At 38.5% G+C, this 22,715-nt stretch overlaps 1 protein-coding gene and 1 long non-coding RNA gene across 2 annotated transcripts; one reads left to right on the forward strand and one right to left on the reverse strand.

Moving 5' to 3' along the window:
- Positions 1-95: 95 nt before the first annotated feature.
- On the reverse strand, positions 96-1,026 carry LOC127637212 (uncharacterized). Its single transcript, XR_007969689.1, has 4 exons — positions 967-1,026; positions 758-872; positions 377-512; positions 96-293 (listed from the first exon to the last, which is right to left on the reverse strand). It is a non-coding gene; the product is annotated as an uncharacterized LOC127637212 (long non-coding RNA).
- An 8,167-nt stretch (positions 1,027-9,193) lies between these two features.
- LOC127637384 (interferon regulatory factor 6-like) lies at positions 9,194-22,081 on the forward strand. Its single transcript, XM_052118409.1, has 10 exons — positions 9,194-9,435; positions 12,220-12,359; positions 12,793-12,915; positions 14,198-14,384; positions 14,876-14,901; positions 15,004-15,031; positions 17,608-18,048; positions 18,732-19,121; positions 20,054-20,172; positions 21,539-22,081. The coding sequence occupies exons 2-10, from the start codon at positions 12,309-12,311 to the stop codon at positions 21,725-21,727; spliced, it is 1,554 nt and encodes a 517-aa protein (XP_051974369.1). The 5' UTR covers positions 9,194-9,435; positions 12,220-12,308; the 3' UTR covers positions 21,728-22,081.
- Positions 22,082-22,715: the final 634 nt, after the last annotated feature.

The following is a 22,715-nucleotide window of genomic DNA, read 5'->3' on the forward strand; positions in this document are numbered from 1 at the left end:
ACAAATAAAATATAAAACTGACAATTATTTTGCTTTTTTATTTTGAAAACATGAGTATTTGATTTTGGTTCCAGGGTGTTGCTGTAATTGGCTGTTTCTCTCAAAGTCTGACAGACATTATTGGGAGATCATTGTTGCATAAAACACCTGGCTGTGGATCAGAGGAAGCAGCCTTACAGGCAGAGCCATCCGTCGCTTTACAAACATCTCCAGGGACTGGACTCCCCTCTCCTGCTGCAGCCAATACAGCATCTCAGTACAGCCCAGCACATTTTCTCGCAGTAAGGATGACCCTGTGACACAGCCAAAATAGCATGGATGATAAATCTGTTTTTCTGGAGGCAGATGACTGACCTCACAACTGTGGAGCGCTTACCTTGTAGGTGATGATGTCATTGAAATGGGTTGTGATGTGGTCAATGATCTCAGAAAGCTCTTTGTCTACAGCTGAGTTTTAAGCTTCTCTCTCTGACTTGCCTCGTCCACTCTAGTCATGGATGAACTATGATAACCTGCATGTGTTAACAAGAGAACAACATAAGGAGAATGATTTCAGAAAATAAGCTATAATTGTTTAATTGTGTCTTTGTTAGAAATACTTCACAAACAAAAAGTGATTTAAAAAAAGTGATATAACATTTCTTATATAATATTCTATATTTAGCATCTCTAAATATCTTATATAGACAAAGCCATTACAAAAGCTCCCATACACATGGGAGTTCAAAATGGAGCCAAGATCATGTGCCTCTTTTACCTCATTGAAAAAATCTGTTGGGGTCAGATGCCTCTTTCTCAAACTCTTCCAACTTAGACAGCAATAACTCCCTCTGCTGGACCAGCAAAGCAGCCTGCTCCCATGCAGTTATTGCCTTAAAGCACAAATACACACAAACTCTTGCACAGCCAAGCAGGTGATCAACAATGATGGAAATCCAGGAGTAGTTTATCATCTTTATTTTTTACCTCCTGCAGATGGTCTCTGTACTCCTGAGAGCTGTATTTGAAGGTCATGTCTAGTCGCTGCCCCACTGGTAGATAGAGGGCATTCCAGACCATCTCCAGCTTGGCCTGCATCTGGTCTACATCCATCAGTCCAGCAGCTGGTCCTTCACTCTGCTCTCCAGGACACACACACACTTCAGAACATCAGACTACAGAACATTTCATAATAAGGGTGAATGTAAATATGATGTGCAAGCAAAACCGTTCCACTGGAGTATGTCCTGACCAAATGCAATTTGTCTGTCCACACTTAAGGATAAAATTATGCGTGAAGTGACACAATAAAAGCCAATGTACAATTATGAGGAGCGGAATTTTGGACCAATGAGATTCCAGCACAATGCCAACTGTTACAATGAGTGTAACAGTCCCTGCCCACTTTTTCAGCCATCTTGGTTCTAGAAGTATTTTTCCCATTCATGTCTTCCATAGGGATTGAATAAATAGGTGTGGGTGAGAAACAGATCAATGTTTATGTCCTTTTTTACTATAAATCTCTACTTTCATTTTCACATTCTTCTTTTGTTTTTGGCAATTTGCATTCTTCGTACATTTGGTGACCTACTGGGCAGGGAGGAGAATTTATAGTAAAAAAGGACTTAAATGTTGATCTGTTTCTCACCCACACCTATTTATTCATATTGCTTCTGAAGCTTTGGATTTAACCACTGGAGTCGTATGGATTACTTTTATGCTGCCTTTATGTGCTTTTCAGACCTTCAATGTTCTGGCCACTATTCACTTGCATTGTATGGACCTACAAAGCTGAAATATTCTTCTAAAAATCTTTGTAAAGACAGAAAGTCATACACATGTGGTATGGCATCCCTTTACATATTTCATGAGGAATGAACTACAATCTCTTGAAGCATTGAAAATTACATAATCTTATTTGTATCTTATGAGTATCGAAGTCTATAAAATTATATTTGAATTTTATTGCAAAATATTCAGATATATGCAAATATATTAGTAATTTGAGAGTGTAGGGAGACCGACTCGATTAGCACTTTGCTTGCCACAATTCTTGGATCGGTGGATATTTCTCTTCAGGATCATGGGTGTTGTAGTACTTTACCAGGCATTCTGCACATTACAAATAATGCAGACTGATGGATTCAACAGAGGTCATGGTTCAGCAGAACTCTCGGTTGGTCTTTCTTTAAAGATTTACAAGTTATCATTAATTATCAATTCCCCTATGGAAAAAATGAATGGGATTTTTACCACTGGAACCAGACCGATGTGGTTTATAGACACCAGATGCTTGTCACTTGTAAAAGTAAAAGCTATGATATTATTGTTTGTTACTGCATCTCACTGCGTCTGGTTAAGACATGAGAGATAATCTTTGCTCTCAAATTAGTTTTGCCAAATAGCAGCCTATACTAAATATAAGAGCTACATGAAGTGATATAAGGGGAAACAGAAGTGCAGTGTCATGTTCTGAGGCAAAGAGCATGAACTTACCACATCCTGTATTTCCTCATCTGGATTTTTTTCTTAAACACATAGGAGACATATCTTTATCCATTCATACTTTTTGGGAACTTAATAAGAATGCATTTTACAAGTATTCAATATAGCTAAAGCATTAAAGTAGAAAATTGTTAATATAACTATACTATGCCAAATATAACATGCCATCCAGTTTAAGTTCATTCCCCAGTCCTCCCATATCTATGGTGTAGACATTCCAAAAACCAGGAACAAATTTCTTCAGTCTCCTCACTGAATTTATTTTCTCTTGATACCTTCTGGTAAATATCTTCAACTTAACTTAACAACAAAATCTGATGGATTGAATGGTTATTTAGACTACTTTTGTGAGCATAATGTTTTGTTTGGCCACATGGCTGACATTAGCACTGACACATTCTCAGTATTAGAAGTTATGCAGATGTGTCATCTATCTACAGGATACCATTTGTAATCAAAGGAAGCATGGCATTATTGTTGATTGATAATGACTCACTTCTTAGAGAGAAAATACTCTATTATAGAGAACCAAGTGCAATCGTTGTGTCATTCTCAAAATAACTGCAAACATGTGGGAGGATAAACCATGGCCTTTAACAGAAATCCAGCAGAACAAAAAACAGATGTTTACAAAGTCCTTCAAAACCAGAGAACACACCAAACAGCTGTTCAAACCAGATGAAAGCCCTGTAACCTGAATACAGAAATGTATTTAGACATTCAGTGCCCATAAACCTGTTTGGAAATGTAGTTCACACTTCCACCACTGAACTGTTTAACAGTAACTATACTGCTGAAACAGGATAAGAAGCAAATATATACAGGTAAAATTAAAAAGGGGAGCCTGTGGGATATGCTGTGTGGGTTGGTCCTCCTTAGTAATGGGTTCATCAGTTTTTCATGATTCCTTCTTTTCGGGCAGATAGTGGCATTAGTCAGGACAGGTTCAAACCTGGGGTCCTTTACAAGACAGAAAGGTGATTATAGAGTGCCCACTACATGAAGCAAGGTCACTTTCTGCTAAAAAAAAAAAACAACTACATATGCAAATACTTCATTATCAGGTTCATGCTGTACGCTGTCACCACAACAATATAATTCAGATTTCAGATGTCACATAAAAGTTTATTACAACAATTTTTACAATTTATTAGATTTGTAAAACCTCAACAAGTCTTAGCAGAGTACAAAGAATATCACTCACCTCATCTAAGTTGAAATACTTTTGGATAACTCTTCACAGACTTTCTTTATTTCCATATTTTCTTCAATCTATCAAATATTTAAAATGAATGATTATATGATTCAAGGAATATACAGGGTTCATCAAATGTCAAGCTTAATCGACAGCTTTTATGGCACAATATTGATTATCACAAAAATCTATTTGAACTCCTCCCTCTTTTTCTTAATATCAAAAAGCATAAAACAGGGTTACAGTGAGGCACATACAATGGAAGTAAATGGAGCCAATATGTAAACATTAAAATATGCACTGTTTTAAAAGTATAGTCACAAGATGTAAACAATATACATGTTAACATGATTTCAGTGTGATAAAATCACTTACTAAACTTTTCTGTGTAAATCTATAGCTGTATAAATTTACAACTTTGTTGCCATGACGTTGTAATGCCGTTAACCCTTAAACCCAAAATGACAGTAAAATTGGCCATATAAACAACTTTACAGCTCAAATAAAACATGAGTTGACAGAAGAATAAATTAAAGTACTTTTATAAAATTATACGTTTCTAATTTTTGCCTTTAAACCCTCCAAAAATTGTCCCCATTCACTTCCATTGTAAGTGCCTCACTCCTCAATTTTTTTTTAAGAAAAGAAGGGACAAGTCGAAATAATTTTTTATGGTAATCAAAATGATTCCATAAAAGCTTTCAACTGGGCTTAACTTGTATTGAACCTGGACTATTCCTTTAATGAAAGTTTTTTTTTTTTCCCAACATCTGCAGGACTGATGTGTTCCTCCATTGGTGGATCGAAGAGCACACTCTACCCCAGCCAAAAAATCTCTTTTTGGGAGTCCGCCTTGACTCCACTAGCGGGCGTGCACACCTCACGAGCGAGTTTCAGTCTGTTTCAATTCAAACTGGAGAGAACACTTCCACTGAAACGGTTTCAGAAAGCATTGGGATTTAGATCTCTTACACATGAGATCTCTTCAGTGCTGGCTGAAGCGCTATGTGCCAAAACACGATTGGCGCCAAGGGCACATGCGCATCACTATATCCCGCTGATGTTTTAGCACCAAGGACAGCTCCTGCATTTTACCAGTGAGGTGTTGCGCTGGGGCAAGTTGTCAGGTGGAAAGTGGTGACTACAAATTCTCTCAACACAGGCTGTGGGGCAGTGTGCGATGTACGACTGACTTTCGGCAACTGGACAGGGGCGAAGAAAGCATGGCACATGAACTGCCTAGAGCTTTTGGCTGTAATTCTAGCCTTAAAGGCTTTTCAGTCAGAAATAGCGAACTGTCATGTCCTGGTTCGCTCAGACAACATGACAGTTGTGGCATATATAAACCACCAAGGCAGAATTAATTATTCGCCACTGTTGAGACTGACGCGTCGCCTCCTATGAAGCGAGCATCATCTCCCTGAGAGTGACACATGTCCCAGGCCGCCTGAATTACGCCGTGGACCTACTGTCACACCAAGGGGTCATACCAATGAGGAGACCTCATCCTCAAACTGTACTGAGGATTTGGGAAATATTTCGCAAAGCAGAAATCGATCTATTTGTCTCAGTGGGGAATACCAACTGTCAAAGTCACAAGCCCCGCTGGGAGTGGACGCAATGGCACACAAATGGCCTGCAAAACACAAATATGCATTTCCCCCGGTAAGTCTGATTCACTCTGTCATATGCAAAGTGCAAGAGGACAAGGAAACGATTCTATTGGTTGTCCCAAAATGGCCCAAACAGCCACGGTTTCTGTAAATGATAGAGATGTTGTTCAGCTCGCCATGGGAAATACCGCTGAGGAGGGATCTCCTCTCTCAGGCGCAAGGCGCAATCTGGCACCCCCAGCCCAGCTGTGGAACCTGCATGTGTGGCCCCTGAATGGAGCAGGCTAAATATGACAGAAATTACACATTCAGTCATGAACATCATTTTACAGGCCAGAGTGCCATCCACAAGTTGCCTCTACAAGCAAAAATGGAAGGTGTTCACTGTCTCTCACAGTAAACCTACATGAAATTCTCATATTTTTTCAAGAGCGATTAGATGCAGGACTCACTCCGTCAACACTCAATGTGTATGTGGCAACTATATATGCATATTTAGCCGGCGCCTATAGGCAAGCATGATTTAATCATAAAGTCTGTTAAAGGAGCAAGATGATTAGAACAACCTCGCCAGCCTACAGTCCCAAATTGGGACTTAACTTTAGTCCTAAAAGCTCTTGCAGGGTCCCCCTTTGAGCCTTTGGACTGCACTTGATTTGTGCATGCTCTCTGTTAAGACCAGCTTACTACTGGCTCTGGCCTCAGTAAAGCGGGTCGGTGACCTGCATGCAGTTTGACCCAGGTTTTTCCAAAAGCCACTGTCAAACCAAGAAAAGGCTTTGTCGATCCAGAGTGCAAACAATGGGCTGTGCCTGATGCGGTCTACACTTGCTACTTCACATACAGTGCCATGTCAGAGATATGCCAACCCACTGTGTTTTCAGAGAGTGGAATAGAATCAAGCTTAGAAGCCTTGGGACTTGTAAAATGTAAAATCTTTGATTGTATTATTATGCCTATTGCTCTGTATGGATATGAGGTTTGGGGTCCACTCTGTTTGGCAGATTACTCTAGATGGGACAAACACCCCATAGAATCCCTGCATGCAGAATTCTGTAGAAGCATTCTAAGAGTTCAGAGAAGAACACCTACAAAAGCATGCCGGGCCGAACTAGGCAGATACCCTCTAATTATAAGTATTGATAAACGATCCCTCAAATTTTGGACACACCTAAATTCAAGTTCCCCTAACACACTCCACCATGAAGCCCTTAAAACCCAAGAGTTGAAGCTTAAAACCAGTCCCTTTTGTCATCTGGCTCTGAAAATCACAATCCCACTAACAACTAACAAACACCAGTTTCAGACCAGCACTGCTGAACAAAACCAGACCAGAATAAACCAAATCATAAAAGAAAGAAAAAATTCATATTTGGACCATTGGGGAAATGAAAGTAAAAACCAAAGCAAATTGGAATGTGATCTGGCCCTAAACAGAAAGTATAATCTAGAAGAATATCTCCACACTGGAAGAGATCCAAAACAGAGACAGATCCTCACCAAATACAGACTCCGTGATCACAGTCTGGCCATAGAAAAAGGCTGACACAGACAAACATGGTTCCAAAGGAAGAACAAGTCTGTGCTCACAGTAACACTGGTGAGGGCGAGGCAGAGACACACTTTCTCCTTCACTGTGAAAAATTTACAGTGGTTAGAGAGGAATACCTTGACAAACTTTCAAACCTCATGCCCCAGTTTTCCAGTACAGCAGAAACCGATCAGATGCTGGTGTTACTGGGGGAGGACAATCACGCCTCTGTTGCAGCATATTTTGTTTATGTTCATAATGTTGTGTTAAATGCTTATTTTATTTTACACTTTATTTTGTATATTGTTATTATATTTTTTATTTTATTCATTACCTGGCACCTTATTTTATTTCTATTGTTTTATTATAATTATTTGTCTTGTCATTATCTGTTTCGTGTATTAATGCTTTGACAATATTGTATGTAAACACAATCATGCTAATAAAGGACTTTAAATTGAAATTGAATTGAGACACACACACACACACACACACACACACACACACACACACACACACACACACACACACACCGTTGTGTTTCCATGTTTTATGGGGACTTTCCATAGACACAATGGTTTTTATACTGTACAAACTTTATATCCTATCCCCTAAATCTAACCCTACCCCTAAACCTAACCCTCACAGAAAACATTCTGCATTTTTACATTTTCAAAAAACATAATTTAGTATGATTTATAAGCTGTTTTCCTCATGGGGACCGACAAAATGTCCCCACAAGGTCAAAAATTTCGGGTTTTACTATCCTTATGGGGACATTTGGTCCCCACAAAGTGATAAATACACGCTCACACACACACACACACACACACACACACACACACACACAAATAAGCAGCATTGACATGAAGCATAATAAATGTTAGTTCAATCAAATTAGACATCTAATAAGATAAGGTCTTATTAGACATTATCATAATGTGTGTAAACAAAAAGCTTGACACTCTACTGTACATACACCATAAATATTTGTACATATTAATTTATTCAATGTTGTTAACTGCTTTTAGCACAATAACCCTAACTTTACAAGAGGACAAATATAACTATTGTAATGTAATGTATGCTACTGTTCATGTGTTTCATTATTGTAACTTTACAATCACTGCAAACAATAGTGCTACCTATACTAAATATGACTCAGACTCTGCACTCAAAAAGGTATATTATACACATTACATTTTAATATTAAAATGTACATCAATATGAATTCATAATCTTAAAACCTTAATGAACAAAATAAAGGTGTATTTAAATTGCCTATATTAAGGCATGTTATCCCAGGGATGGAGTCACTCAGCTCATTCTAGATTCGAACTCTAAACTCCAGGGGTGGTAGTTGGCACCAATACTTGCTAAGCTACCCAAGCACCCTTGTTAACAGGAAATTAACCCTCGATGAAATCCTGTGATGAGAGTTGCCTGTGACGGTGAGAGGTCAAGTAACAGAATTAATTCTGGTGTGATGCTGGAAGGTCGAGTGAGAGCTGCCTGGGCAGTGGCAGGTCTCCCTGCAACAAAGTTGGTTCACAGTTCTTCATGTCTAAAGATTTTATCGCTTCTGCACAAAACATATACACCACCTCAGTCAAGTCAAGTCAAGTCAAGTGGTTTTTATTGTCGTTTCAACCATATACAGTTAGTACAGTACACAGCAAAACGAGACAACGTTCCTCCAGGACCATGGTGCTACATAAAAAAACAACAAAGGTCCAACATAGGACTACATGAGACAACACAACGAAATAAAATACCTATATAAACTACCTATATATACCTATATAAAGTGCACGTGCAAACATGTGCAAAAAGTACAGGACAGTACAACAAATTACTGACAATGAACAGGACAATAGACAGTGCAGCGCCGACCAGTACTCAGTAGTGCAAAAAGATGACTTTATTTTGTTCATTAAGGTTTTAAGATTATGAATTCATATTGATGTACATTTTAATATTAAAATGTAATGTGTATAATATACCTTTTTGAGTGCAGAGTCTGAGTCATATTTAGTATAGGTAGCACTAGTGAAAAACTAAATGGACTGCTGTTTAAATTCTAACCAACTTTATTGCATGTATACGACATAAAAATAAAGCCAAAGAATAGACTTTTTAAATAAGGAATTTCCCAAGGTTTGCGTTTTTATTGTGATATTTAGTCAATGTTTCCAGGTTTGAGACACGCCATTTCTCACCAAATGTTAAACAAAGACTATCAATCTTTTAGCACAATCGATCTGAAAGCAATTTTAACTGAATTGCATTGTGACAGTTTCTTACACAGACAGTGCACGTATGAAATGAAACACACCACTTCCGTTTACATTAGCCCCTGTCATCCGGAAGGGTGGTACCTGTTCAACTTCTGTACACTCTTCTGTCGCCTCATGCCAGCTCAATCAAAACAACATGGATATGAGAGCGATTGCCATGAGAGCGCTGCGATCAATCCGACCGTGAACGTCTGATGATCTTTTCTTCTTCTGTTAAGGACTTAAAAGACGTGAATCAGCATTCTCACCTGGATCTATGCGCCCGTCAGGTAACGCTGGTTTCACGGAGCCAGTCTCGGGAACAAGTTATCTTAAGTAAGTTGTTTAATCCGTTTGCATCAGCTATAACGCGTGAAATCTTGAAGGTTTGAGCCTCTGTGTCTGTTTGGGTATTTGTCTAATTTCTTAAAAAGTGGCGTTTTAAAAAGGCTCTTTTTTTTTATTATGTTATTTATGGGCAGGTGGGAATTTTTAGTACCAAGCACGTTCTTGCGCAAAACATTAGGAACGAATGGAACAGTGCGCAGTGTCTCGAGACGCGTTATTTTAGTGTTTATAAAGTTCCGTTCACACCGACAGAGTTTTTGTTTGACTGTTGCGCCGCGTCCAGCTGTTTGTTTGTTTTTCAGGTCTCGCGCCGTGTCCGCCGTGCTTTTTAAAGGTTGTCTCGAGACACCTGCTTTCTGTTCTGTGCGTTGTGTAGAGCTTTTCAGCGCAAGGACACGTTCGGATTGAACGGCGCCTAAAACGCCAAAAAAAAAACAAACAAAAAAAAAAAAACGTACGCAATATTGAGTTAGGTGTGAACGGCCCATAACTTTACATGCAGCACAGTAACATCAGCAATAGACAATTGATACAAAAATTAAACAAAAATTACTCTGCTCTTTTGGTTTTCTTTTTGTTATGTCTTTGGTTCTAACTTGTACTTTGTTTTCACAAATAAATAGAATAACAATAATAATCAAAACCCAGAATATTAGTCTTTATATACAGTATCGGGATCTCAAAGAATCCCAGACATGATGTACAGCAAGTTCCTCATATAAGAATGTGAAGAAACTGAACTCCATTTATTTATCAGGAACAAAATATACTTGACTGAAAATCAACATACAATTTTATCATTTGGTCAGTGTTGTTCCTCTTATAATCGCATAATGAATGACTTGGCTAGTATTTAGCCTAGAACAACTTCCTTCATTGGAGTGCAGTGACAAGACACTTTTTTAACACTCATTAAAAAAGTCTCATGACTGTTGGCATAATGTTAATTCAGACTCAGAACTGGAGATGTTCCCACGAGGTTTCACAGCCCAATTTTCATTTCTGCAAAAATCAAATCCAGAAAGGCTGTCACAAATATATATATACCCCTCCCCTTTTCACTATATAGACAGCAATACTAGTAGTGTTCACGTTTTGCTGTCATGGTGCTCAGTCATGTTGTCGTTTATTTACAAAGGTAACATGACCTCTCTGCCGCTGAGCTTTTTAAAAACTGAATACCTGCATGCTTTCTGTTTTCCCATGAACACCTGCTTTGATAGCAGCGTTTCGAGAACTTGGCAGAGGCCTGGAGGCTCACATCTTGTTCCATATATCATTGCACTGCTTTTGTGCAGAAGATTTATTCAACCTTTTACCCTGATTTTGGGTTCAGGATACTTTTATCAAGCATTGAAACCTATAACAGTTTTTCTCAACCTTCATCAACACCACAACAGGAAAGTGTTCCATCTACCTCAGAAAATACTGGATATCATTTAGCATTATCAGTGATAGTATGTAGTAAAAACAATCAATAGTTATACATGAAAACCAAATGGGATGTTTAATAAAAGTAAAGTAATTTGCGGTTATGCATGGTCAAATTTAATTATCAAAGCTTAACAATATCACTTATGAGTGAAAAAAGCCCAACACTTGCCTGTTTTGTTTTGTTTTCTTAAATGAACTGATCAGAGATTAAAAGCCCTGCAATAAAAAAAGGGATTTACTCAATTCAAATGAACTAAAGCAGCACAATTCTAGAACATTTTGTCTTAATTTCATAACGTTCTGTTTATATAAATTCATAAAATTTAAGTTTACTTATTTAATCCATTTGAGTTTGGACTGCATGAATACTTTTTGTGGTGTTAATGTAGCATTTATGAAACTGGGCAAGGGATTTCCATTTCCCAGCATTATTTGAATGGGACTCGATATGTTATACAAATGTTATACATGTTAAAATTAAATCTTATTTTATGTGTTTTTGTGCAAGATGAATATAGGGGGGTACTTGTTAGTCTTTAGTGTTTTATGTTGAGGTTTAGAATTGTTGGAGTTTTGGGGGTTACCTTTATGGGACAGGTAGATGTCACACATGAAATTGATTGTTTGCTTCATTGAGCAATTTCTGTGTTACCCATAGCATATTTACTAAACTACACTCTGTAGTACTTCCAACCAGTATGTAGTTAGAATGATAATTATGTTTAGTACATAAATTAAAAAAATATTTTTTGTGAATGCATAGAGTTGCATTTTCACATCTCATATAGTTGGGTTTACCATCAATCCATTCATCCATCTTCTATAGCCACTTGTTTCGTGTATGGTCATGGGTAGTGCAGGAGCCTATCCCAGCTGTCTAGAGCCAAAGGCAGGGAAACACCCTGGACAGGTGGCCAGTGTTGGGTTTACCCAATTCAACTAAGTTTGTTTTACACAAAATGTTTGTGTTGAGATTACAAAGTAATTTTAAGTTAAGAAAACTAATTTCAAACATGTGGAACCACTGTCATCAATTGAATCAATTCAGCCAAAGAGCTATCTTTTGAGTGTAATATCACCCTATTTTAATAATACAAGTTGCACCTTTTGTTTTCTTTGTTTACAAAGCAAAAGCAAAATCTTTCCAAGTACACCCTGAGGCACATGAATCCCTGTTTAGGGAATCACTTGCCCAGATTGTATTTTTTTTGTAGCTCATCCACCCCAATACCTCTCTTTGGTTGCATAAACTTTGCTGATTCAGCTTGTATTTATGTGCCATTCTAGTAGTATCTCCCAGACAGCAACATGCAACTTTCATTCATCTTTTTGCCACAGAAATAGCTCACCCTTCCAAGATCAACAGGCTACCAAAAGAATAGGGTTCACCATCACCACCTCCTCCGGCCCTCTCATTTTCCAGCATCATGAGTGGTCAGCCACGGAGGATCCGTCTGAAGCCATGGCTGCTGGCACAGGTGAATTGGATAATAATCTTATTGATGGCACCAAAAACAGCTCACAATAACAACCATAGAATAGTTTAAACCATGTTTGTCTGTTTTAAGTAATATAACTTTTGTCCTTTTGAAGCGGACAGTACAAATTGTCAAATTTATTGTTGGAACACTTTAAATGATCTTCATCTATTCATCAGTGCGGATCCTTAATCAAACAACCAGATGCCACCTTGCTTTCATCCATCTAGCACTACCAGAAATCCTCATGTAATCTATAATTAATATTCTAATCCATTTTATCCATTGTTTCTATTAAAATCTTCTTCGCACCATTTACGTTTGGTGTGAAAGGGCCTAAAAATGGAGGGAAAACTTAGAGGAAGCTAATTTTAAATCTTTGCAATGCACAATGTGCTTGTTCTAAATTAGTAATAATTTCTCACTCTACCAGATTAACAGTGGGAAATACCCTGGATTGCATTGGCTCAATCAAGAGCGCAGGCTGTTCCGGATCCCATGGAGACATGCCACCCGCCATATGCCAACACTGGAAGAGGAGAACACTATATTTAAGGTAAATATTTTATTTTTTAGTTTTTTGGTGGTTTGTGCAAAATCTTTGTACCCATTTTTAGGGTATTTAGTTAATGTATTATCTTACAGGGCCGCTTTGATTCAAAATCAGATTTTCTTTTGATATATGGAACCTTACAGGATGTCAAAAAGCCCTCTATATTTCTGACTCTTGTAAAGTTAGCACTGTCATTTAGGTGGAATTCTTCGAGTCTTTTAGATTTGGGAGGCACTGAAACACCTTGTAGTTTCACTCTTCAGTATTTATTTATCTATTATTAGCAATAAAATAAAGGTATTGACGAAGCAATCTAGGGTGATTAACCTTTAGTTCACTGTGATGATCATGTCCATATAAGACCTGTTAAAAATATTGTTAAAAACAGTTTTAAATCATGTCTGTTGCAGAACATTGAGTGCTTTCAGTATATAGATATATTAAAAGTCCTAGTGATAGTTTGGAAGATAAGCTTTTCAGTAGAACTATTCTAACCACGCTTGGAGAACTAAAAATGGAGCGAGTTTCAGTTCCACTCGACTTCATTGCTGTGAGGTTATAAGAGGAAGTCATGAACAGTTTAGAGCCATATGGTTAAAGACCCCATGATATTGAAATGAGAGTTTTGTGGACGATATGAGCTTTAAATTTTATTATAAAAGTAATCTAGGAAAACTGGCTAATTTTGGACTACAAAGATTTTTGTATAATCAGATGTTCTGCACCTGCAGACGAATAGCAAGTAGCAAATCATGGTTACATGCTATAATATAACTAATTTTTAATTAAATGTGACTAATTAAAAATAAAATGAAATTACATTTTATTAAGAAAAAAAATAGGACGAGCCCTTCGATATGTCCTGTCTTCCTTGTCAAGCGATTTCATGGGGTCTTTAAAGCTCAAGTATATAGCTCTTTCAGTGTTAAAATTCTTTCCTCTTTCCCAGTTTAATCTGCAGAGACAACTACAAGTAAGCCATTCATAGATAAAGTTTGTTTAGAGTGACTCGCTTAGACCCGCCCCAACAACATGACTCAACCAATGGTGTGAGTTGGGGGACTATCTGACTGTTTGAACAGCTGCAGGCGAGGGGCATATTCAGAAAGCTGTTTTGAAACCATTGTTTATTTTTTTCAATTCCTTTCAGAGGCACTAGTCTCCCAGAAATTACGTACTTCAGCTTTAAGGCTGGGCACGGTGGCTCTGGAACATACAAGTGGTCAAAATGTCTATCATTGTAGTTAGGATTTTTAGTCCCTTTTATTGATTTTGCTCTCTGCAGGCTTGGGCTCTGGAGACTGGAAAGTATCAGGAGGGAGTGGATGAGCCAGATCCAGCCAAATGGAAGGCCAACCTCCGCTGTGCACTAAACAAAAGCCGAGAATTCAGTCTCCACTATGATGGCACTAAGGACACCCCCGTCCAGCCCTATAAGATCTATGAGGTGTGCGACCAGTCTGTCAATGGAGGTATGGACTGGGAATGCATGCCTTCAAGCCATTAATATGGCATACAGCACACCTCAAACTGTAAATCGGCTCTAAAATTAAAGCAATTTTGTTTTAATTGTGCTGTATTGAAGCGATTTACATTTTTGGTGGGTGTTGTACTACCACTAATGGCCTGCAAGAGAATTTCCAAAACGTAATATTGCAGGGAAAGAGTCATTTATGGGGAAAGTCAAATCTGATTGGATGAATTGGCACCATTCATCTGATTGAGCAGATAAACTATAACCCAACCATAAACTTACCCCTAAACCTAACCAATCAGGTAGCGCTTTCCACATAAATATGAAGGAGTCTTCCCCTGCTATCCCAAGTTTAAAAAAAATCTGCGGCCTGCAAGCTGCAGAACTTGCAGGTGTATTTTTAAACTTTTGAAATGGTTATTTGCCCAAAATTTCTACATGGGGAAAGAGAGTTCAGACAATAATAATTTCTTCTTTTGTTGATTATAGATGCAGGAGAGGACGAGGAAGAGGAGGTAAAATGTTAATAGCTTGATTTACTGCAGGTCAACAGATTGTAATCCATAGTAAAATCAATGCTGTTTTCATATACTAATTGATTAACTTTTTAATTTCAGCTGCCAAACTTTGTCAACCTCTCAATTGGTAAGATTTGGATTTTGTACTGGATATCTTTTTGCTTTAGCACTCAATAGCTCCATTCCAAAACCTAGTGAGCTGCCTACCTAGGCAGACGCCCTTCTAAGGCAGCATCCTAATTGAAATCATTGTAGGCAGTAGAGTTTGACGTTACCATGTTACTACATTAACAACACAAACATGGAGTAAAATGGGCCATTTTGTATAATATTTGACTTTTTGAAGTACTTTTTAGTATTGAATTAATTCTAAGCATACTTAAGAATGCTATTTCTCTTAGCTAGGCTATCTTAGATTGCCTTTTTCATGAAAGATACATGTGATGCTGCCTAACATTATGTAAGTGCCTAGCCAAATGAAGACATCTTAGAAGGCTGCAGGATTATGGCTACAGTATACAGTATATTCACACACACTTATTAAAAGTATACTCTTTAGAACTTTTTGATATGCATTACAACTGCTTTGTAAACAGTCGACAACACCAGGTGCAAATGCCGACAATGTTCAATGACACGGACTGTCTGCATGTCAACAAAACTGATTGATGCACACAGACAGTCCAAGTGTACTGTACTGAGTCACCAGCACTATGCACAATAAGTACCATCATGTGGAAAACTGAAGTATACTTTTGGTGCATTTGAATACTCCTGGGAACTGGACTTCCATAGATGGAGATTGAATATGATGTGATGTGAGTTTATGTGATTTTAGTTGGAAAGAATGGCAATTTCATACAACCCCAATTCCGAATAAGTTGGGACAGTATGAAAAATGCTATTGAAAGCACTACAACTAATCATTATACATTTAACCTTGTGAATTTGAAGAGCAAGGCTGTGCATTAAGTGTGTAAATAAAAACATTTCAATGTGCCAACAGGTCCAAAAGGTGGCGCTATGTCACGAAAAAAAAGTTTACAATAAACTTTAAAGTCCCCGGATACTTGAGTCAGACATATCTGAACTTTTCATATATAACCATCACTTCTACATTTGTTACATTTAGTAACAAAATAAAGCCTGAAAACATCCGTGTCTAAAATAAGTCCCAATTCTATGCCAAAGTAATAGAAATGTTAATATATTAATATAACATATATCAAATAAATGCTCTCATTCTCAGGAATATGTCTGTTAAAACAAAATCACAAAGACAAATGTGATGCAAACAAATACAAACTTCTCTTTTATGTGCGGATCACTGCTGCTGTAAGCCCCAAATAGCAACAAAATATATATCTGCTTTTACTTTAGGCAGTTTTCTACAAAATAAGCCATTTTTACTTGTCTGTGAGCTTGCTTGTGTGAATAATCCAATGTTATATCTTAGACGTCTAGAACAAAATATGCAGTCTGTTGATGATAACATTTTAAATATCATCGCAAAGCGGAGGATCTCCATTTTTTTTAATGACACTTAGACTGTGCTTCTAGTCCACTCAATTAGACCGAATGTCTATGGATGAGCACATCTGTGAGGGTTAAAATGTGTTAGAGCGCAACCTAGATTTTATAATCTGCACATTTTGATGGATAGGTGATAAGAGGGGGAAAAAAATCTAGTACTTGCTGCCATCTAGTGGAATAAAATAAAAAAAAAGACTTTTTGGAGGGAGATTCCCCAGAGTTAAAGAGGTTAATGCTTTATCTATCTATTTTATAATTCTTGTGCGGCAACAAATAATTATGGGAAATTTAGTTTTGTTGCACAAGTCTGTCGCTTAAACCAGCAGAATGAGGGGCATGGGTAGCTCAGCGAATATTGACGATGACTTCCACCCCTGGAGTCGCGAGTTCAAATCTAGGGCATGCTGAGTGACTCCAGCCAAGTCTCCTAAGCAACCAAATTCGCCCGGTTACTAGGGAGAGTAGTCACATGAGGTAACCTCCTCATTGTTGTGATTAGTTGTTCTGCTCTCAATGGGTACGTGGTAAGTTGGGCATGGATCGTGGAGAGTGGAATGAACCAGGCCCTCCACATGCTGGGAGTCACCGCGGTATCATGCACAACGACCCATGTGATAAGATGAAGGCAACTGAGACTTGTCCTCCACCACCCAGATTGAAGTGAGTAACCACGCCACCATGAGGACTTACTAAGTAGTGGGAATTGGGCATTCCAAATTGAGAGAAAAGTTATTAAATAAGTAAACCAACTGAATGGTCTTATTTTATTGCAAGCCTTTTCTTCATTAACAGTAGAAAAACTTCTAAAAACAATCTAAACTGCACAGTTAAATAACAATTTGCTTCCACGATTCTTAAATCGACACGCCCCCAACTCGGAATGTCTGGGCTCAAATAAAATCCAGTTTTCCACTCATCATTATGAATTCTTGGTGGTGGTCATCTGCGCTCATCCCGTAAATACGGTCTTTCTGACATGACTTGAATGGACCATTAGGCCTTTATGTCGGGAGCACTATGGTGCCTTAAAATGCTGCCTATGTAGGAAACTCACTAGGATTTGGATCACAGTTAGTGTAGTTTAATACTATGTATATTTTTGATTTAAGTTGTATTTAGTATCTAACCTATTCTTTTTGCGCCGTATGTATGGTGTTTTTTTTACGACAGATCCAAGAGTTGGTGAACCTCCTAGTTACCCTGCATACCCTAGAGTTGATGTTCCGTTCACCTCTCCTATTGGTGACAGTTTTAATCCCGCTCATCATAACCCTCCAATAAACATTTTAGAAGTAGTCCATAATAACCCAAATGGAGGTGCTCCTATGACCACTCATCTTACCCAGCCTGGTAACGCCCCTCATGAATTTCCCAGTCATTGTTCAGTCAAAGTGGAGCAGGGGACATATCCTGTTCCCGGTGGAGGACTTCTGAATGATTTGGGAATGGGGACTGAAGTCATACCCCCTTCTGTCCTTCAAGATGTAGTTTCTCATTCTGTTGGCCCTCCAGCCATAGTGGACAGCCCAATGCAAGAGGTGCCAGCCCAAGTTGAAAACCAGATCCATCCCTGCATCTCTGAATTGCTGAGCAGTCCTCACATGTTGCCCTGTAAGCCTCTAATCCCTTTTGCAATCACAATTATTGCCATCCTAGATTAACAGTGCAATTTATTTCAGATGAAGACATACTTAAATCTCATAAACAACGTTGTCCCACCAGTCTATTTTCAGTAATGTTGATGTTAAATGACCAAGAGGTGTGTATCTATAAACAGTTATTACTCACTCTTAGCTATCAATGCACACCTTAGCTGTGTTAATGTGAGAATCTGGAGTGCTAGTCTGTTAAAGGAATAGTTCACTGAAACATGAAAATTCTGTCATCATTTACTCATTTATGTCATTCCAAATGGTTTTTTATTTCTATTAGTTTTTTCTTCTGTTGGAACAACAATGGAGATGATTAGCAGAATGTATGAGCTGCTCTATTCCAAACAGTAACAGTGGATGTGGACCAGGGACTGTCATGTTCCACAAAGGACAAAAAAAAATATTCCAAGTCTTCTGAAGCCAGACAATAGCTTTGTGTTAGAAATGGGCTAAAACTCTTGCATTACAGCCATGGTAAAGAGCAGCTTGGGGATTCTGCAATATATGGCTATTGCTTGTTTCATGGAAGACAAAGTGATATTGTTTTGGGACAACATAAGGGAAGGTAAATTTATGACAATTTTCAATTTTGGGTGAAGTATTCCTTTAATTCTATTTTCCCCTTTCTTTTGTCATCTCTAGTAACTGATCTTGATATCAAGTTCCAATACAGAGGTCGGACAGCTGGTTCTTTGACTGTCAGTAACCCTCAGGGTTGTAGACTTTACTACGGTAACCTGGCACCCACACCAGAGCAAGTGGAGTTGTTCGGTCCAGTCACACTGCACCAGGTGCTGTTTCCCGGAACCGCTGAGATCCAAAATGAAAAGCAGAGGTTCTACACTGATCATCTGCTGGACGTGATGGATCGAGGGCTGATTTTGGAGATCAGGGGACAAGATATCTATGCCATCAGGTTGTGCCAGTGTAAAGTGTTCTGGTCTGGGCCAGGTGTGCTCGAGCAGGGTCCGCCCAATCCAATGGAACGGGAAAAGAAGATCGGGGTGTTCAGTCTTAATAACTTCCTCCACGGTGAGTGAAGTCCATCTTTTCCAGCCTTGGATTGCCTACAATTGGAAACCGTAATAATGGCGTATTGTGTTCAAAGAAATTTTTATCTGGAAAAAAAAATATTTATGTGTTGGGCAATTTCATATTTTTTAAAATCTGTTTTACTTCCCCATAAAGACAGGAAAAGTTTCTAGTGCAACAAAATGAAGAGGAAAGGATGTGCTTTATGTGTGTAATTGGTGCATTTGCATTTTACCATTCTTGTGCGGTCATTTAGAATGATGGGAAATGGAGTTTTCGAAACCAAGTTGCCACAAAGGCCAGTAGAGGCCGTTCAAAATGAGTGCATTAGTGCATCTGTCTGCACAAGATGGTCTTTTCTTTTTTTTTTTGTGTGTCTGGCACATTAGCGCCACTTTGAGACACCTGCATTCTGCAAGTTACTAAATGGTATCGTACACATTCACACTTACAATTTATTGGGATCAATATCAAAAAGCTTCCTCGATTTTTTTAGTGCAAGAACAGCCTATAAAAGTTATTAAGCTTTTATGATAAGCTTAATAACTTTATAAAATGACACCATATACACGTCACACTTACAATGAATTGGGATCGATTTAAAAAAGCATCTGCAATTACTTTTATAATGCAAAAACGTGTTTGGCTTGAGTAGCCCCTTATAAATCATCTAAATCAGTAATATTTTATGGTGAGCTTAATTACTTCATAAAGTTACTAAATTGCACCATATTCATTAACACTTGCAATTTATTGGGATTAATATAAAAAAAGCAGTGGAGGATTTTTTTGCTATTATTTGACACGCTCTCCAATTAGGAAAGTCAGAACTCAATTATTACAACACGATTTGAAGGCAGCAATGATTATAGCGATGAAACTTAATTTTTATTAAGAATTTCTCATACTGAAATGCTGTGTATTTTTGGCAGGTCTTATCATGTATCAGAAGGGGGAGGCGCCCACTCCACCTCCCTTTGAGATCTACTTCTGCTTTGGTGAGGACTGGCCAGATAGAAAGCCCAAAGAAAAGAAGCTCATCGTTGTCCAGGTGTGGAGATGAGATTAACCTTGAAACCCACTTTTATTCATTTAAAGGGATAATTCACTCAAAAATCTGTATTTTAGTCACCCTTATTTTGGGTTATAAACCCATATAATCTTTTTTTTCTGTGGAACCCAAAGGTAAATGATAGGTTAAACGTCAGCCTGTCACCATATCAGCCACAACATTAAAATCACCTGCCTAATATAGTGTAGTTCTCCCTCGTGCCACCAAAACAGCTGGATGGATCTGGCCCGTCTAGGCATGGACTCCACAAGGCCACTGAAGGTGTCCTGTGGTATCTGGCACCAAGACGTTAGCAGAAGTCCAGTAAGTTTTGAGGTGGGGCCTCTATGGATCGGACTTGTTGGTCCAGCTCATCCAGTAGATGCTCAAGCGGATTTATGATCTGGGGAATTTGGAGGCCAAGTCAACACCTTGAACTATTAGTCATGTTCCTCAAACCATTCCTGAACAATTTTTCATTATTTTCATTATTCTGCTGAAAGTGGCCACTGCCATCAGGGAATACCATGGTCTGCAACAGTCTTTAGGTAGGTGGTGCGTGGTTTTAGTCAGAGTAACATCCATATGAATGCCAGGACCCAAGGTTTCTCAGCAGAACAGAGCATCACACTGCTTCCACCAGCCTTCTTTCTTCCCATGGTGCATCCTGCTGCCATCGCTTGCCCAGGTAAATGACGCACAAGCACCTGGCCTTTCAAATTATTTAAAAGAAAACGTGATTCAGACCAGGCCACCTTCTGCCACTGCTCCATGCAATTCTGATGCTTGCATGGTGGACAAGGGTCATTATGGCCACCCTGACTGGTCTGCGGCTACGCAGCCCCATATGCAGCAAGCTGCGATGCACTGCAGTGTGTGTTCTGACACCTTTCTATCATGCACAGCATTAAGTTTTTCAGCAATTTGTGGTACAGTAGCTCTTCTGTCGGATCGGACCAGAAGGGCTAGCCTTCACTCCCCATGCGCATGAGCCTGGGGCACCAATGAATGAACCTGTTGTCGGTTCATCAGCAGTCACTCTCACTTTCGGTAGGTACTAACCACTGCATACCGGGAACACCCCAAAAGACCTGCCGTTTTGTAGATGCTCTGACCCATTCATCTAGTCATTACAATTTGGTCCTTGTCAAAGTCGCCAAGATCCTTACGCATGCCCATTTTTCCTGCTTCCAACATATGAAATTCAAGAACTGACTGTTCACTTTCTGCCCAATATATCCCACCCCTTGAGAGGTGCCATTGTAACAAAATAATAAATGTTATTCACTTCACCTGTCAGTGGTTTTAATGTTGTGGCTGATCAGTGTACGCTCTTACCATGCTTTCATGCTTTGTCTCTTTTCAGGTTGTTCCAGTGGTTGCAAGAATCCTGACTGAAATGTTTTCAGGCGAGCTCTCCTGGTCTACAGACAGCATTCGGCTCCAGATTTCCAACCCTGACTTGAAAGACCAGACGGTGGAGCAATTCAAAGAGCTCCATAGACTGTTGCAGAGCCAAAATGCTCATGCCACCTGGGCTCAGAACATTCACTAACAGGGTCTTCACCCAGAGATCATTACTCAAAGCTTCTCTACTGAAAGTTGAAACCCTTTCAGCTATTTCCACAACCAGCAGTCTTGTTTATTACACGGCATTGAACTGATCTGTAGAAAAGTTGGTGTAATGCCTGCTCTTTGAACACAGATAGATATATATATATATATATATATATATATATATATATATATATATATATATCTATGTGTCTTCACTGCTGCCTTAATGAAAACATAGCCAAAAACATTTCCATCAAAGAACCATTGATGTTTCTTTTTTTCTCCAAGTTCTCATGGATTTTCCTTTAGGAACTATTTTTTATGTTTTCTCTGTAAACTGGTCTTTTAAAATGTTATATTTCAATAAATACCAATGCAGTATTTTTAATGGTTACAGGTATGATCTCAGGTTGCTTCTGTATGATTACTTTGCCTTTTTCAGTCCCATGAAATCAAAATTATTTTAGTCCACTTGAGGCCGTCTATATGCCAATGCACTCCTAGCTGACAACACTATCATTACCCAGATATATATGCACTTAAAATGTACGGTTCCTATATCAGTACGTCCTGCACAAACTTCAGTGTTCAATGTGAAATCACACTAGTGTACAAATCTTGTTTGTTGTACCTTGAAACATGCTGTGTCACACAAAGTTTGGTGACTCATTTATCCGAGTGACTCATCTTTCATGTGAGCCCTTTGTAAACATTGTGAGTAGGCCATGTTCATAGCTACAAGATAATATCAGCTGACCTCATCCTCTGTGCCAGTAATGTAAACCTGTTGGACTTGAATACACACTGCTACGTTTTGGACTGTATAATGAACTATGTTACAAAAGCTCAATTAGCAAATAGGAGAGGGATGGGAAAGGCAGGGTTACCTAAGGGATTACACATGCAATTGTGAGAAACTCATGGTTGTAGAACTTCGGAAAAAAATCTCAGTCAATAGAGGACGATTAAACTTACTCTATTACCTG

This window comes from Xyrauchen texanus, chromosome 45 (genome assembly GCF_025860055.1).
Source record: "Xyrauchen texanus isolate HMW12.3.18 chromosome 45, RBS_HiC_50CHRs, whole genome shotgun sequence".
NCBI lineage: Eukaryota > Metazoa > Chordata > Actinopteri > Cypriniformes > Catostomidae > Xyrauchen > Xyrauchen texanus.

What these genes read in the sequence shown, in the direction of transcription:
- LOC127637384 (XM_052118409.1), top strand. Translation starts at nt 12,309, where the DNA reads ATGAGTGGTCAGCCACGGAGGATCCGTCTGAAGCCATGGCTGCTGGCA. An exon ending in CTTTGTCAACCTCTCAATTG is followed by an intron (nt 15,032 to 17,607) that starts GTAAGATTTGGA and finishes TTTTTACGACAG; the next exon opens with ATCCAAGAGTTGGTGAACCT. An exon ending in CAGTCCTCACATGTTGCCCT is followed by an intron (nt 18,049 to 18,731) that starts GTAAGCCTCTAA and finishes TGTCATCTCTAG; the next exon opens with TAACTGATCTTGATATCAAG.